General features: G+C 34.2%; 2 protein-coding genes and 1 long non-coding RNA gene across 3 annotated transcripts; 1 reads left to right on the top strand and 2 right to left on the bottom strand.

Annotated features, from left to right (window-relative positions):
- Positions 1-282: 282 nt before the first annotated feature.
- LOC137832230 (uncharacterized) lies at positions 283-1,673 on the bottom strand. Its single transcript, XR_011084525.2, has 2 exons — positions 760-1,673; positions 283-683 (listed from the first exon to the last, which is right to left on the bottom strand). It is a non-coding gene; the product is annotated as an uncharacterized LOC137832230 (long non-coding RNA).
- A 144-nt stretch (positions 1,674-1,817) lies between these two features.
- Positions 1,818-4,225, bottom strand: LOC137832223 (GRAS family transcription factor). The gene is made up of 2 exons (XM_090297391.1): positions 4,015-4,225; positions 1,818-3,936 (listed from the first exon to the last, which is right to left on the bottom strand). Exon 2 carries the CDS (start codon positions 3,924-3,926, stop codon positions 2,298-2,300), a length of 1,629 nt encoding a protein of 542 aa, XP_090153517.1. The 5' UTR covers positions 3,927-3,936; positions 4,015-4,225; the 3' UTR covers positions 1,818-2,297.
- Positions 4,226-13,528: 9,303 nt separating this feature from the next.
- Positions 13,529-16,794, top strand: LOC137822568 (transcription factor-like protein DPB). The gene is made up of 11 exons (XM_068627482.2): positions 13,529-13,657; positions 13,745-13,916; positions 14,025-14,104; positions 14,279-14,322; positions 14,461-14,523; positions 14,628-14,774; positions 14,871-14,939; positions 15,083-15,181; positions 15,875-15,945; positions 16,148-16,355; positions 16,436-16,794. Exons 2-11 carry the CDS (start codon positions 13,756-13,758, stop codon positions 16,505-16,507), a joined length of 1,014 nt encoding a protein of 337 aa, XP_068483583.2. The 5' UTR covers positions 13,529-13,657; positions 13,745-13,755; the 3' UTR covers positions 16,508-16,794.
- Positions 16,795-17,045: the final 251 nt, after the last annotated feature.

Raw genomic sequence — 17,045 nt, 5'->3', positions numbered from 1 at the left:
GTATCAACAAATCACTGAAATAGAGATTTTACTATGCCACCAAATGTATCAATTGGCATCGTTTTCGCAAACCTGAAAGCTATTACATGTAGAACTGTAGTTTAGCCCATGTGCAGGTCACCAGTGGTTTAAACATAAGCCTAACGAAAGAGGTAATGAAAATATGGATATTTTGATGAAGCAAACTGATAGTGGTATATGCAGCAGTTGCAAACTATGTTGATTATGATTAGATAAGCCAAAAGCAACAGCGCTCAAAATTTAAAGATACAACTACCATAAAAACTTAGCTATTTCATAATTCAATTGCATGCGATTGGTTTTAGATCTTGCATACATCTCATATCAAGTGTCCACTTCGATTAATATGAAACCAGAGCTTGAAGCCTATATATAGAACTGGAAAGTAAAAACCAGTTTCTAAGTTTTGGTAACTTCCTAAAACTTCAAAAAAAGAAGTCATTAAAGCTCAGAACAGGCATTAAAGTGCATAAATGAACGCGTTTCTATCTTTGGATCACTACAGTAGATTAAATTCACTATATGCTTATTTTAAATAGCTGTGAATACAAGCAGACTTCAAAAGTTTACTATTAGAAGAACTATCTTCCTTTTTCATCTGACTGAACAACCAAAGCTTATTTTCCTCCATTCTGTTGCCTGTGATGATATATTTGTGTGACCTGGAAACCAGAAAGAACGTGGTCATAAAGCAACCCAAACCTAAAAACTCACCGAATTCAATTACTCCCAACGTACAATGTTTTCCCTGTTTCTACTATACCACTCCCGAGTATTCCAAACTTAGGAGTTGATTAACAAAACTTTGACAGATTAACAATGTGTTCCTCTCTGCAAGAAAATAGAATAATGATAATAAAAAAAAACAATGAAGCATGTTGGATGACAGTTTTCGGTTACGGGAAACACTTGGGTTTCATTTTTTTCCCTGTGGGGCATGGCGTTCCAGAAGAGGGAAGGTACTGGGTGAGTTATGAAGCACCATTCTTATAAAGTGGGGAATAGGACGCATACCCAGCCTCACAAAGTGTGGTCTTCGTTTATGGGACCCTTTGCCAAATCAAGTTCAATAAGAGAACGTCTTATTCACAAGTCACGACCTTGACTTGTCACAATCACTCAAGTTCAGAAACAGCAGTGGCAGTCTCCCTTGTCACGCTCTGGACTCATAAAGTGGCTGATTCATCTTCCCCGTCTCTGCCGTGCCAGGAAGACAAGGAGCTTCATTGCAGCACGAAAGAGACACACAACAAAGCCACCCATATGGCCCATAGATTTGAAAAACATCACCACCACCACCAACAGAGCCATGCTGTCTAAACTTTCGTAAAAAACACAGAAAAAACCAAGTTTCAGCCAGATCAGATGGCTTCCTCCCCGAGCAAGCCAACGCTTCTCCCCACAAAATAGTAAAGTAATACACTTTTCCACGGTTGACTGTGCATGAATAATAGGACGCCAGAGCAAAAAGAGTGCGTCATGTCGTCAGTCATCACGCACCAATTTCCATGCAACACCTCCTTGGGTTTTCCCTCAACAATCAGTCATGTCATACACGCAAATAGTTAAAAAGAATCTCTGCTCGAGTAAATATTTCAGACATTTTCCTCAACAACAACAATCACTACGTCTCAGATAACAATAATTTTCCCATGAAATACAAAGTTGGGAACAGATTACATTGGAGGAAACTGAATCCATCTTGCACAGACAAGGTAAATAAATCCAACTTGCACAGATTTGCAACTTCTGAAGGAAATGATTTATAACACCTGCGTGGAGTGGGGGAGGTAAAGTAAAGATAAAAATCCTTTGATATTCAGACCAATTTAAATCCATACAACAAAATCCAATTTACAGAGTCACAACGACCAGAAGCAATGAGAAAGAAAGCTTTCTCCGTCCCATAACTTCCTATTTCCATTGTCACTGTTTTGCCTAGTCAAGTCTCGAAGCTAATAACACCATTGCCAGATAAACAAAAAAAAAAGCTACTAAAAAGAAAAGAAAAAATCAATTGAAAACGAAAGAAGTAAGGGGGTGTGGAACTAGCAGAGGACCAAAATGCTAAATGTGGCAATCCTCCCAAAAGGCAGAATTCTTGCAGCGCCTGCGAATTATGATCGGAAATGTGCAGCTGAAGAAGGTAGCAACACAGCAGAAGGGATCCTCCATGGCATATAGACAAATAATTAATAATTAGTGGTTCCACACCAGAGAAAAAAGGACCAGGTGGAAAGGGTTCCGATTTGATTTGAGAGGAAGAAGAAGAAGCGTTAACGCCATGAGGAGAGAGTCAAGAGAGGAACATCTTTCCAAGCAAGAGACAAGAAACCCGGCGGCGTGGATTCAAGCAGCGAAAACAGAGAACTGTAACCGTAATTCCAGAGAAGTATCTTCGCCTGACTAACTGCATAATGACTCAGACTCACAGACTCAAACCCAGCACGCTCCATCAGAACCCTCCACTGCTCCCTGTCCTCCATGCTCTCCCTCGCGGGCCCGGGCCCAATCACCGCGTCGATTCGCCGTCCCAGGAGAAGACTCTCCACCTGAAACCTCTCCGGCGAGTCAGCGGGCAAGTTAGGGTCCAGCGATTCAAACACAGCAGAGAAGTAGTTGAACGCGGTCTTGAAGCGGTTGAGAAAGCCGACACGCGTGAGGCTGGCTTCGTACTCCCCGAGGGTGACGATTTTGGGGTTGAGAGATTTGGCCAACCGGAGGGCGGTGTCAACGGCGGTTGGAGGCTCGTCGAGGAGGTTGTAGAGCTGGAGCATGAAGTTCACAGCCAGAGCCTCGTCGGGGTCAATGCAAAAGCTGTTGTGGTCGAGGTGGTGAATGGGAGTGAGAATAGGCGTAAACTCGAAGTTCAGGTCGAGGAGTTTCGCGAACTCGGAGAGGCGGTTTCCGGTGGCGGAGAGAGACGGGCCGGGAGAGGCCCCGAGAGCGATGGCGGGAATCCCGGAGATTTTGATCTTGTTGGGCTTTCCGGAAGAGCGAGTGGCGAAAGCCTGCAAAAGCGCGGCCCACTGAATCCCTTGGACGATGCCGAAGTCGAGGATGTGGATGTTGGCGGCGCCGTCGGTGGCTTCCAGGATGGCTTGGTTGGCGGTTAAGTGTGCGAACTTGGAGTAAGGGCAGGCATCGTTCATGGCTTTGTAAGACAGTGTTAGCTCCTCCGAGGTGGTCGTGGTCGTGCTGGTGCTGCTGGGCTCCGCCTTCTCTTTCTCGGCCCATATTTTACGGGAGAGGGCTTCGCAGAAGTAGAAGCCCACACGCTGAGTGGGGTTACCGTGCTGGGATACGGATTTTCTCAGGCGCGCTAGCGATTCCGCAGCCTGATCCGGTTCGCTTTCCGCGAAGGAGGCGCACTCGGTTAGGGCTTTGAGGAGCGGGTGAGCGGACTCCGGCTCGGAGAGCCCGGCGGTGACCGGCTCCTGCGCCGGCGGGGGAGGGGTTTGGTGGAGGGGGAGCGCGGCGGCGGAAGTGTCGGAGGAGGGAAATATGAGGCGGTTGAGATCGGAGGGGAAGGGGAAATCAGCATTGGTGTGCCAGGAAGGGGTGTCGGCGGCGGCGATGAGGGAGTCCATCCAGTCGTCGGAGTCGAAATCGGAGAAGCGGAAGGGGGCAGCGGCGGATTGGGGGTCCGGGAAGTGGAATGGGGGATCGGGTTGGAATGGGTCGGGGAAGTCGGTGGGATGGAGAGGGTAGCCGATGTTGGGAGTGTTGTTCCATGGAATTGGATGCAGAGAGAGAGGGTTGATATGGTGTTGGTGGTGGTGGTGGTGGTGTGGGTGGTGCTGGTGGTGGTGTTTCTGCTGCTGCTGCTCCTGCTGCTGCTTTTGCTTGATAACTTGCTGCGCAATGGCCATGAGGTTCCCACTGTCTGCACACATGTAAGCCATTCCCTCTTCTCTGCAAATCACATCACACCATTTCATTCACCAAATACTCAGAGAGAGAAGTGAAGTAGTGGGAGTAGTAGCAGCTTACCTCTGTAAGCAATAATATAAATACGAATGAAGAATCCGAATAGGAAGTGTGAACTGAAGCAAAGAAAAAAGAGAGTGAGTGAGTGAGTGAACCGTTGAAGCAATGAGAGAGGTTTCAACCTAGAACGACAACCTGATTAAAGCCATTTCAAAAAGACTCCATCCCCATGGTCCCACTCCCATTTTTTCATATTATTATTTAAAAGAAAGATAAATTTAAATTATCATTAACATCAATTCTCGACTACTTACCATATAAACATTTTTTTTCAATTTATTGAAATATCGGTTTCTAAAGTTTCAAATTGTAGTACTAATTTGGAAAATTAAAGAAATCATTATTACACTCGTTTCACTCTTCCGTTATTTGTATTTTTTTATGGAAACTCACGTGATCCCGCATCTCACTTCATTTCTAGTTATCCAATTCATTCCTTCTTCACCACATGCACTGCATTATTATGCATACACTTCAACGGATCACTCACAAAGTTTTATGCCTATTTAATCTCACTCTTTTTTAACTAATCTCCCACTTCCTATACTTCTTACTCCTTTTTTTATTTCTCATGCTTTTTTTTCAAATTAATACCGTAATTTAATATATATATATATATATATATATATATATATTCTTACAGGTCGGTTGGGTACCTTTCAGAATCACTCTCGTAGCTTCCGTCTTCTCGTCCCCACAGCCCTTGTTCGGTGTCTCTCCATCTTGCAAGTTTTTCTCCAAGAACGACGGGGTAGGGTACCTACGAAGACGCTCCGACGCTCAAGTTAGTCCGAGTACAATATGCCGATGAGTTAAGAGTGAAAGATTACTTTTGACGTTGGATCTTCTCTAGTATTTATAAATTTGGAATGAGTCTCAACTGTTATGGATATGCTCTTAGATTTCAGACAAGGGTCCAATTGTGCTTTAATCATAGTTTATACCTAAACTGGTTTAATTACAGTTAATTATGTGTTTATTGTTTTATTTAGCCTTTTTGACTATTCGGCCTCTCAGTCATATGATAGTAATATATATATATATATATAACGTTTTTAATTTCCTAAACAAGGTAATGTTTGAATTTATTTTTCTAAAAAAACATTTTCTTGGTTTTTACTAACGTGTTGAATGAGATTATTGTCTAGAAGAGTATTATTGTGTTTTGAGTATATTTTTATACTCAATTTGTTGTTTAGTTCGTATTTCGCGTCTTGTTAAATGCTGTCTTATTATTTTACATTCCAATTGTATGAAAATAACAGATTTTTAGTTTGTTTCAGCACGCCACAAGAAGGAGGGTACATGAAATTATTTAATTTTGTTTTTTATATTTCATAATAATTAATAATATTAAATACATTTAATAGTATTAAATATTGTGTAGTGTTTCGATAGCTGGTCCAGTTGACAGGCGCATAGTCTAATTCAACTTATTTTTTTTGCGGCATTTTAATAATTAGTAGAATAAGTGTAAATTAATACGAAAAATGATTTTATTTTTTTGCAAACAAAAATATAGTATTAGTCTAACATTAGTAGGTCCAGCTGCCACGACACTGTACACATGTCAGCCCACAGCTGCAAAATAGTGTGGCAGCACTGCAAAAATTTAAAGTAGTATTATTCAATTTGTTAATTTAGTAAATAAAAAATATTTTTTTTTATAAAGCTTTTTTCTTTAATATTATTATGTAACTTCTCAATCTTTATGTTGAAATTTGAAGTAACAAATTATAAAAAAATATTATAAAAATAAAATAAAAAAATTGTGAAAATACTATATCAACATTTATATTTTAATAAAAATGGTATATAAAGATAAGTAGAATCTCTATTTATAAAGAATTATAAAAAACTTATTATACAAATAAAATAATTATTTGTAAATAAATTTAAAATGAATCAACTTATCAATACAATATTCTTTTTACAAAAAATATAAGTAAACTTAAACCTAATTTTACTAAATTTATTAAGAGAAATATGTCAATTACGAAGTATCTACGATACATTAGTCTTAACAATAATGCAACACAAATCAAGATAAAATCACATTCAAATCATATTATCAATTGTAATTTTTAAACAGTATATAAGGAGACTATGTATATTTATAAAGAATTTTAAAAATAAATTAGAAAAAAACCTATTATACAAATAAAATGATTCTATATGAATAAATATTAAATTAGCCAACTTATCAAGACAACATTCCTTCCACGAAAAAAATATAACTAAACTTAAATCTAATTTTGCTAAAATTATTAAGACAAATATATCATCGATTAGGAAGTATTTCCGATACATTAGTTATAGCAATAATGCAACACAAATAAAGACAAAATTATATCTACATTATATTATCAATTGTAAAAAAAAAATTGTGTTTTGTTTTAAAATTTCAATTTGGTTAAAGATAAGTTATTTTGGGAGGTGATAAAATATAAAATATGATTTTTGTAAAAAAATGGTAGAAGAGAAGAAAATAGTATATAGAAAATGAAAAGGGGGGTGTGGGGTGTTAATTTTGAGGGCGGTTGGGTGGGCCCAGAGGGGAGAAGGTAGTATTAGGAAAGGTGGGGCCCAGGTGTTTTGGACCAAGGGAAGTGGAAATATGGTGAAACGGAATGGGAAAGCAGCGGTGGAGGATATTTTGATTCATTATCTCTCACTTTCATCTCATCTCATCTCATTCTCCACTCATCCCACGTCACCACCCAGTCAACTCCCTAGTAATCATCATCATCTCATGCCCCCAATTTCAATTCTTTTTTATTCATCTCTCATCTTTTTATTCTAATTTTCAAAATTCTTCCACTACATTCAAAAGTTTATATTACTCAAAGTCAATAACACTTTATATATATTTATTTTACTTAATTCAAATGTTTTTTAAAAATAAAATCGTGATGAAATAGATAATATATTAGATGCGGTGATTTAACTCATTGAAATTTAAAAAGAAAAGAAAATTGTGATGAAATTTTGAATTTAAATGTAGTGGCTCAGACAAGTCTTCTAAATGGTATGCTCGTGTTATACTGTTATTCATGAACGTGTATCGGTTAAGTGTTTAATTAAAAAATATTTGTTGGATTTCTGACAATTCTATCACAACTTTAAAAATGAAACTACATTAATTTTCTACAAACTCAAATTAATTTTATAAATTTTTATTATGATTATAAAAAGAAAGAAAGAATTATTTTGAACCAATCATAAAAAATATTTGTCTACTAAAAAAATTAAAAAATATTTATGTTCATAAATCTTTATTATCAATTTATATAATTTATAATTATATAATATAGAGGTATGTTGATGATTTTGAAGATTATAAGTGTCTCCGTATCCGTTTCGTAGTGTTTGGACTTATGCTAAGCGATTAACCCTAACTATATTAATGTACTTTATATCGAAACAAAAACTAATCAAGATTTTCTTCTTTCTTAATGACTCTAGAGTTTAGAAATCCATGGGGACACAACAAAGTATTTTGGACGTCTTTCATTGAAATTGATGATGGTGAGAAGAGAAACTAGAAGTGGACAAAATTAAACGTCTCTATCAAAGTCAATGCTAGGATGATTAGACAAGAAATCAAAGCCAGCCATTCTTTGCTTATCTTTAAAACCTAATAGCCCCACCCCTAATTATCCACACCTTAATATCTTTAAAACAACTTTATATCAAATAAGTTAAGTTTTACTTTATATTTTTTTTTATATTTCTATATAAAGGTATTTGTAGACACATTTTAATCACTAAAAAAATTCAATAACCAAATTTAAAAACTATAAATAATTAATTATTACATTAACTAAATTAGATGTTATCCTAGAGACTAAAAAAAAATAGTGTGATAAAGTAGTTTTTATTATTAATAAAATATATTATAAATTAGTATCTAAATTAGCTACCAAAGTTTTAACTACTAATATTTTAAATTTTAAATTGTCTCAATAACTCTTTTAGAAACTATTTTAGAATTTAAAATATTAGTAGATAAAACATGGGTAACTAATGGTTAGATACAATTTAAATACCACCTTATAAATTTGTATTAATAATAAAAACTACTTCAGATACCAATAATTTTTTTAGTCTATAAAATGATATCTGATTTAATCCAACAGTGACCAATTATTTTGGTATCTAAAACTAGTTACAATTTGATGATTTTCTTTTACTTATCAATTTTTTTTTTCAGATACCAAAATTTTTTTTAGTCTATAAAATGATATCTAATTTAATCAAAAAAGACTAATTATTTTGGTCTCTAAAACTAGTTACAATTTGATGATTTTCTTTTACTTATCAATTTTTTTTTTCAGATACCAAAATTTTTTTTAGTCTATAAAATGATATCTAATTTAATCAAAAAAGACTAATTATTTTGGTCTCTAAAACTAGTTACAATTTGATGATTTTCTTTTACTTATCAATTTTTTTTTTCAGATACCAAAATTTTTTTTAGTCTATAAAATGATATCTAATTTAATCAAAAAAGACTAATTATTTTGGTCTCTAAAACTAGTTACAATTTGATGATTTTCTTTTACTTATCAATTTTTTTTTTCAGATACCAAAATTTTTTTTAGTCTATAAAATGATATCTAATTTAATCAAAAAAGACTAATTATTTTGGTCTCTAAAACTAGTTACAATTTGATGATTTTCTTTTACTTATCAATTTTTTTTTTCAGATACCAAAATTTTTTTTAGTCTATAAAATGATATCTAATTTAATCAAAAAAGACTAATTATTTTGGTCTCTAAAACTAGTTACAATTTGATGATTTTCTTTTACTTATCAATTTTTTCCAGATACCAATAATTTTTTTAGTCTATAAAATGATATCTAATTTAATCCAATAATGACTAATTATTTTGGTCTCTAAAACTAGTTACAATTTGATGATTTTCTTTTACTTATCAATTTTTTTCAGATACCAATAATTTTTGTAGTCTATAAAATGATATCTAATTTAATCCAAACTAATTATTTTGGTCTCTAAAACTAGTTACAATTTGATGATTTTCTTTTACTTATCAATTTTTTTCGGATACCAATAATTTTTCTAGTCTATAAAATGATGTCTAATTTAATCTAATAATGACTAATTATTTTGATATATAAGATGATTTTCTTGTACTTATCAATTTTTTTATCTTGAAAAAAATATATAATTATGATATTTAAATATTTAAATAAGTAGAAAAACATAGAAAGGGTGTGTGTGTGGATGGTAACAAGAGGATGATATAATAGGTGATGGAAAATGATAGATGGTGGAGAAGGAATTGACAAGTCGATCTTAGCTCTTGTTTTTGTTTATGCAGTGCAAATGCATGCATCTCAAAGCCGCCAAATAAGACACACTATCACTCTGAATGCACACACATATATATCTGTTCATCATTTTTGTTGTCATGTCCAACATCACCACTCATTGAATGCTTCTTTCTAAGCTTTCTCATTCCACACCTAGTTTTTGCCTCTTCATTCAACCATGGTTTTTCTGCAACAAAAATCCAAAAGGCTTTCTCCATTTCCCCTTTGGGTCCATGGATACGTTGCTGTCATAATAGGTCTTATCATTGGAGTTCCAGACCTAGCTAGTTCCATCGCACTTCCACCACCTTCTATGGAAAAAAAATTCACTCAAGAGGGTTAAAAAAACAGCCACAAAGTCTTGTAAATGGAGTTGTGTGGGAAAATTGAGCCAATCATGTTGTGGTCTTGAGAGATGAAGACAGCAATGTTCAGAACTGGAGTCAAAGTGGTCTATTCTCAGAACTATTTTGGTTAATTAGCCCCTCTTTTTAGTAAATAAATCATATCACAATCTACCCTATAGTCTAAGAACAAGTCTGGGCCAACTCATAAATGAAAAAAATGCACAGACACAACACACAGTTCATTGCAGTTATTCACTCATTTCCCTGTCCAAACACACACAAAACTAAAGAAAATAGAGGCAAATTAACAAATTAGTAACGGTCAAGTTGAAACCAACAGAACGATTCCAACACTCTAGGGTTGTCGACACCTCACTACTTTCTCACAGCAGAATTCTCACACTCTCGCTCTCCCACTTCTCCTCCTCGCTAGCTTCGAGCTCGGATGGTACCTGCTAAAAGTATTTCGACGCTGAAGTCAGATTTCAACACTCGACACTTGGTATATAGAATTAGATGATTACGTGATCTTTTGGGATCTGTGTTAATTTATACAATTATTGTGAGTCTATTATCATTAATGGATTTAATAAAAAAAGTTTAACAAACACTGGATCATTAAAAAGTCTCATTGTCGTGATGTTGGTCAGTTAACTGGGTGTCGGGTCATAGTCACAATCGTCTGGCCTATAAGTTAAGTAACAAATTGGGAAAATACTACCTTCTTAGAGCAGTTCCATGTTTAATCCCCATGTAGTGCACCCAGTTCTTGCTGCATTATTGGCATTAAATATGTCTCAATTTTCTAAGTGCTATAGCTCCCTAAATGATGGCTACTGAGACATTACTTTCTTTTTCTATTCATTCATGTATTGTTGTTGAATTATCTCTTTTCTTTTGCCTGTATTATATATTACTAGGGGCACACACATACACACGTAGTTGGGTCAAATTTGCAGTGAAGTGCTTTGTTGAAGAAATGGCATAGTTGCACAAAAGAATGGAAACATGCAGGGGACAGAAGCTGTTTTTAGTTGGACTTTTGGAAGGAGAAAAAGACGTTGTCATATGATGATATGAGGCACCCTCACTTTGACATCAACATAATTTCATCACGTACTCATTACCTTCTTTCAATTTTTATCTATCTTCTCCTTTGAATCTAAAACAAATATTTCCCTCCACTATCTCTTCTCTTCTCATAACTTTTTATTTATTTCAACAAGGATTAGACAAAGTTTTGTTGGAGATCCCAACTAGAGATTAGAGCCTTTCATTGTATATAAGTGGGTGCAAACCTCAACTTCATGAGCCGGTTTTATGGGGTTGAGTTAGGCTTAAAGTCCACTCTTTCGTAATAAGTTTGAGGACCTATAGAGAGAGATTACATGTAAGTATAGAGTTGTTGCATACCAAAACCAGTGTGATATTATTATATGCAGATAAAGTAACAAGATCAGTTTATTAACCCTGTGTAGGTAGAAAGGTTGAAATCTCAATAATAAAACCGAAATATTAAAATGAATAAATAATTAAATAGTGAAATATTATAACAAAGTCCAATAAGGTCAAACATGGCAATGTGTTTGGTAAATATTAGGTACAAAGAGTAAAAGTCCAATCAGGTTTAAGATTTAATAAGAAAGTATTATAAATAGCTGATCAACCCAAGAGTAAGTAGAGTGAATTTTATCTGATAATTAACTAAAATGAATTCTGACTTTATTATTGGAGTCACTTGCAGATACACACACCAACTCGAAAACTGAAACTGAGACTAAAGACCGAAACTTCCAGTTGATCCAGTCCAGCGAGCGAGTAAGAGTTCATAACTACCAAAGATAAAAGACCGAGAAGTGGACAGGGGAGAAAAGAAAAAAATTGTAAAAAAGTTTGTTTTTAGGCATGTAGGAGGATTACCCTACCCTACCAATAGATATAATAGTATTAAGACTGTGATGAAGCTTACACTGCAACTGTTAAAAAGAGCACCTAAATTTAATATTCCCTCTTGAAGGGAAGCATTCTATTTCCACTTTTAATTCTGCAATGTTAAAAGTGAAGAAAGAACCGTTACCAGTTACCATAAACTAAAGGGAACAGTGAAGAGGTAACATGGAAAAATTAGTTAAATTAGTACTTTGCAATTTCCTATATAGAAACAGTGGTGGAGCCATGCATATGTTGATTTAAGGGGCACAGGCTCCACCCCAATTCTTCTTTTAATCAAAGTGTTGCATTCACAAGAATAATTGTTACTTTAAAACATGATATCTAAATTAAAACTTTTCTAATTGTTGGCAAAGTTAATTGTTGTTTGTATATTTGGCATGTTTTGGTGTCCATAACAGAGATTTATTAGAATTTAATAATAAGAAACTTTTCATTTCATTGTTAAGTTTATGGTTTAATGAACACAAATTCACAAGAATGTGATCCCTAGATGTAAGAATTATTTAATTGAGTTATTTTGAATAATTTATTATTTTATAGTTATGATACTTATATCATGGTGCTCCGAGACGGAGGTGTTTGATGTTTGTCGCTTGCTGTCGAAGTGTAAACGGTCGCGAGGACGTCTCTTTGTTCACTTCATTTCAGGTGTTCACGGCGGAGAAAGACAAAAATCTGAGTAGAAGATGAAGGTACCCTAGTTCGCAAGCTGAAGCCACGCACGAAGATTTTCTCGGTCAACCAGCGGAACAGGTTTATATGCAAGTCAATTGTCATTATGTCCTATAAGTTTTATATATTTATAATTCAAATTATATTATTGATTTATTGTATTTTATTTAAGTAAAATTGTAACTAGTATGAATATTTTAAATGAAAAGGAAATCATTGTAATGCATTTATGTTAACGATAGTGATACTTTTATTTAAACATCTTGGATTTATTTTATGGTAGTTTGTAATGTTTTGTAGTTTAGATTATAATAGATCATTTAATTATTACAATATTTTTATTTTTATTGAAATACATTTATATTATTTGTTGAGTTCCTTTTATCAGAAGTTTTAATTAGTGTCAGAACAAACCAACAATGTATTAAAAAATAGTATATTCTACATTATTTTACTGATTTGAATTATTTATTTTTTACCTCATATGTAAATCCAGACAATTTTTTTTCTTATTTTTAAGGTTATTTATATCTATTTAAGTAGTATATAAGTGACAAAATTTAATCAAAATAACTCAAAGCAATTATATTAAACTATTGAGACAGCAAGAAAATTATTCTAATAAAAATAAATTTTAAAAATTAAAATAATTAGTTATTATTTGATTAAATTAAAAATTATTTTATAAATAAAAAAAATATTAATATATAAAATATTTTCTATTATTAATAAAAATTTATAAAATAATTTTTAAATTAGTATCTCACCACTAATTATCAAGTTTTACTACTTTATATTTCAAATCACTCTCTACTAATCTTTTAGATATCAATTTAAAATCTAAAATAACAATCACTAAAACTTAAATAATTAATTTAGAATCTATTTTATAAATTTTTATTAATAATAAAAATCGCTTTATATATAAATAATTTTTTATTCTCTAAATTACTATTTAATTTAATTAATATATTAACTAATTATTTTTACTCTTTAAATTTTATTATTATTTAATATATGATTTAAATGCACATTGTATTCTTCCTCAACTTCATATATATATCTTTTTTCATAGGATCTGGATACTCTCATAAACATTTCTTGCTGTAAAATTAAAAAATATTAGAAGAAAATTGAAAAAATCACCATTATTTTGTTTAAGATGAGATGAAAGAATAATTCATAAAGAAATATTCTTATAACCAAAGTGATAAATTCATAAAATGCAGTGACACACAGTTGCAAGAGCACAGGTGTGAAAATCAATTTTGGAGCGAAACAGCATTACGTATTGTTGTTGTTGTTGTTGCGTGGCGTGAGTGAAGAAACAAAGCAGGTGTTGTCACTCAGATCTGCTCCATTCCCTCGCCAATCCAATTTGTATTCTAGATTGCTAATTTTGTTCGCACATTTCGTGCCCTAGGCCTCGTCGCCATGGCAGACGAAGACGACGACGAGGTTCTCGGTTGCGCCACCACTGCTTCCGGTCAATCCGCCTCCACCAGCAGCTTGCCACCTCCCGCCGACAACACGCTCCTCAAATTGAACCATCTCGACTTACACGCTGATGATGCTGGATCACAAGCCTCTCTTGCGTCTGTGCTCTCTATTCTCTTCTCTTCTCTTCCTATCGCGCACAATGCTGTTTACTTTCGTGAATTTTATTTCTACTATCACAAAATTCAATTTCATTCTCATCACAGCGGCAAGAAGAAAAAGAGAGGCCAACGCGCAGTCGGACCTGATAAGAGTGGACGAGGTCTCCGCCAATTTAGCATGAAAGGTAATTTTCATCTCTTCAATTTTGTTTTCTGAATTGGACCTTTTATAGTTGCTAACTTTTAGCTGAAATTTGTAATAATAGTGTTTGCAATTGGATTTTTAGATGTTATTTTTGTAGGTCGTGTTGATGATTTTAGTTATGGTTTGATTCTCATTTATTGTTGCATGTCTGCAGTGTGTGAGAAGGTAGAAAACAGGGGAAGAACAACTTACAATGAGGTTAGGTGGTTACTTTAACTCATTTTTTTTGCCACATTTGAATTGATAGCTCGCTTTAGTTTCTGTGTAATTGAATATAATCTGTGTCCTTCCATTAATTTATTTCTTAAATTTTATTTGATTATTTTAATATTGTAGGTGGCGGATGAGCTTGTTGCTGAATTTTCTGATCCAACCACTAGTGAATTAACCCCTGATCAGGTTTTCTCTCCATCATATAAACAATTTAAATATTATATGCAATTCATAAATTGAAGATTTAAATGAGTATTGTGGACTTACTTTTGGGGATGAACATTTGTCAGCAACAATATGATGAGAAAAACATCCGTCGAAGGGTCTATGATGCTCTGAACGTTCTCATGGCGATGGACATTATTTCTAAGGATAAAAAGGAAATCCAATGGAAGGGACTTCCTCGTACTAGTGTGAATGATATTGAAGAAATAAAGGTTTGTCCACAGTCTGGAGTTGTTTAGTCTGCTCAATTTGGCTTATGCTTTTCCTGCAGTGATGTTGTGAGCTGTAAATGTACTTGATTCCAACAGACAGAGCGTCTTGGGCTCAGGAATAGAATTGAAAAGAAAACAGCTTATCTGCAGGAGCTCGAGGAGCAAGTAAGTCCTGCCCACTGTAAAAGATTTAACATGGGAATGAATTTGTAGACTTGGTTTTCTCCCTTTGAAATATGGACTAAGATCCTAACAGTTTGTTTTTTGTTTAGTTTCCGTTTGCTAATTACTTGTATTCTTATGTCAAGTTCGTAGGCCTTCAGAACCTTATTCAACGAAATGAGCAGTTATATAGCTCAGGAAATCCTCCCAGTGGAGGTGTATCTTTGCCTTTTATTCTGGTACAGGTATATATCATCACCCCATTATCTCTTGTTGTGGTTTCTGGTAGAGAATGCTGCCCAAGTTTACCTTGAATATTATATTTAATGATGAAACCTTTACTCACTGCATCTGTGATAGTAAGTAAACTGACTCAGAATTATTGACAGCAAAGCTTATATTAAACAGAAAAGGAGTACAAATAATTCCCTGGACATTTGAGAGGCCTGGACATTCCCATAACAATACTAATTCCCTCCCTCTCAATTCACACGATAAAATCTCCCCTTTCAACTTATTTTTCTTATTTATAGACAACATGCCTCATTTTTCTAAATATCTTACTTTCTGACTAACTCTCTCTTTCTGCTAACTTACAATGTTACTAACTATTGTGGTTAGTTACCTATTAAGCAGCATAATGAATTCGCTAGAAATATTTATCACTTTTCCTGTGGGTGTTCATTTAAATTCGTCAACTGAATGTAAATTCTGTATAAACTATATGGTAGAGGAATATTATCAACTCGTATTGCTAAGTTCACCAAACTCAGTTTGCCTTTATATCTACTGAAGGCTTTTGTTGATAAGTTCACCTTACTTAAATCACTAACTTAATAATTTTAATGAAGAATCTGCACACCCTACTGTGATTTGGCTCTTCATGGTATTGCAACTTAATTAATTAATCTCATATTTGTGGTCTTTTAAAACTGCAGACACGTCCTCATGCAACTGTAGAAGTGGAAATATCAGAAGATATGCAGCTTGTTCATTTTGATTTCAATAGGTAAGAAAGCTACTATTGCTTCACTTGGCATTCTTTCCGAACTAGTGCATCCTATTTTCGTCAAACAGTTAAACACCATGGCTAGTAAAAGAATTTTCTGGAAGAGAAGTTGGGAAGTGGTTGTGGTCCCCGTTGCATAGTTTTTGTCCTGTGTTGGGAAATGTATCTGCCACTAACAGTTTGTTTTTTCTTCTCTCTGCAGTACTCCTTTTGAGCTGCATGACGACAATTATGTTCTCAAGGCAATGAAATTTTGTGAGAGACCACAGGAAGATAATACGACCCACAATTTTACCGATGGAGGTGAAGGTTCTAGCATGTCAGGCTTGTGCCAACCACAGGCTCCTCCTACAAATCTAAAAGTGTCAAATAGGCTCCCAACATCACCTCCTCTCCCTGGCATATTAAAGGCAAGGGTTAAGCAAGAGCATTAATCTGTAAGTTTATCATATTATGTTGCCTTATGTAAGCATGGTTGTATATTTTGTAGAGAAATTGGCTTCAGTTGGTTGACCGTCATAATAGTTATTCATCAGTACAGCCAAATCATTCTGTAGGTTAGAACTTAGAAGCAGGCCGGTATGTCTTCTTTATTGTTAGCGGTAGACTTTGGCACCCTCTTTGCTCATCATCCATCGTAGACAACCTTAATTTTTTTATTTCCGACATATTTTCACTGTAATTTTCCCGTCTCATAAATTGGTTTGTGACAGCATAGGATTGATTTTTTAATTTTCTGTTTTATAGTGTACAGTTTTCTTGCTTATTTGGTATCTGGACCAATGCTATTGTTTGTTTTGTAGCATTGTCTGGGCCCTCTTGCTAATTCTAAATAACTTTTGATGGAAATCTTGCGTCTTACGTTTTTCGTATTATTCTTTTAGAAGACGATTAACAGAAAAAATGATTTATTCATATTTAACTGAGTGAGTCTAGAATCATATTCATGCGTGTTAGCTGTGTTGTGGCGGTTTTATTAACAGTAGTTCTAAATTCATCTGCGAAAAATTTAATGGAATGTATTAGTTACTGGGAATGCTAAAGTTTTATCCTGATTATTGAGGAATAATTGATGTCGGTCGTATTGATGCTTCTTGGTG

This window comes from Phaseolus vulgaris, chromosome 11 (assembly GCF_051622355.1).
Source record: "Phaseolus vulgaris cultivar YP4 chromosome 11, ASM5162235v1, whole genome shotgun sequence".
Lineage (NCBI taxonomy): Eukaryota > Viridiplantae > Streptophyta > Magnoliopsida > Fabales > Fabaceae > Phaseolus > Phaseolus vulgaris.
Note: the sequence above shows the minus strand (reverse complement) of the source record. Positions and strands in the feature narration are given on the sequence as shown.

Coding starts and splice junctions, on each gene's coding strand:
- LOC137832223 (XM_090297391.1), bottom strand. CDS start 3,926: ATGGCTTACATGTGTGCAGACAGTGGGAACCTCATGGCCATTGCGCAG.
- LOC137822568 (XM_068627482.2), top strand. CDS start 13,756: ATGGCAGACGAAGACGACGACGAGGTTCTCGGTTGCGCCACCACTGCT. Junction 14,105..14,278: donor CCGCCAATTTAGCATGAAAG/GTAATTTTCATC, acceptor GCATGTCTGCAG/TGTGTGAGAAGGTAGAAAAC. Junction 14,524..14,627: donor GTGAATTAACCCCTGATCAG/GTTTTCTCTCCA, acceptor AACATTTGTCAG/CAACAATATGATGAGAAAAA.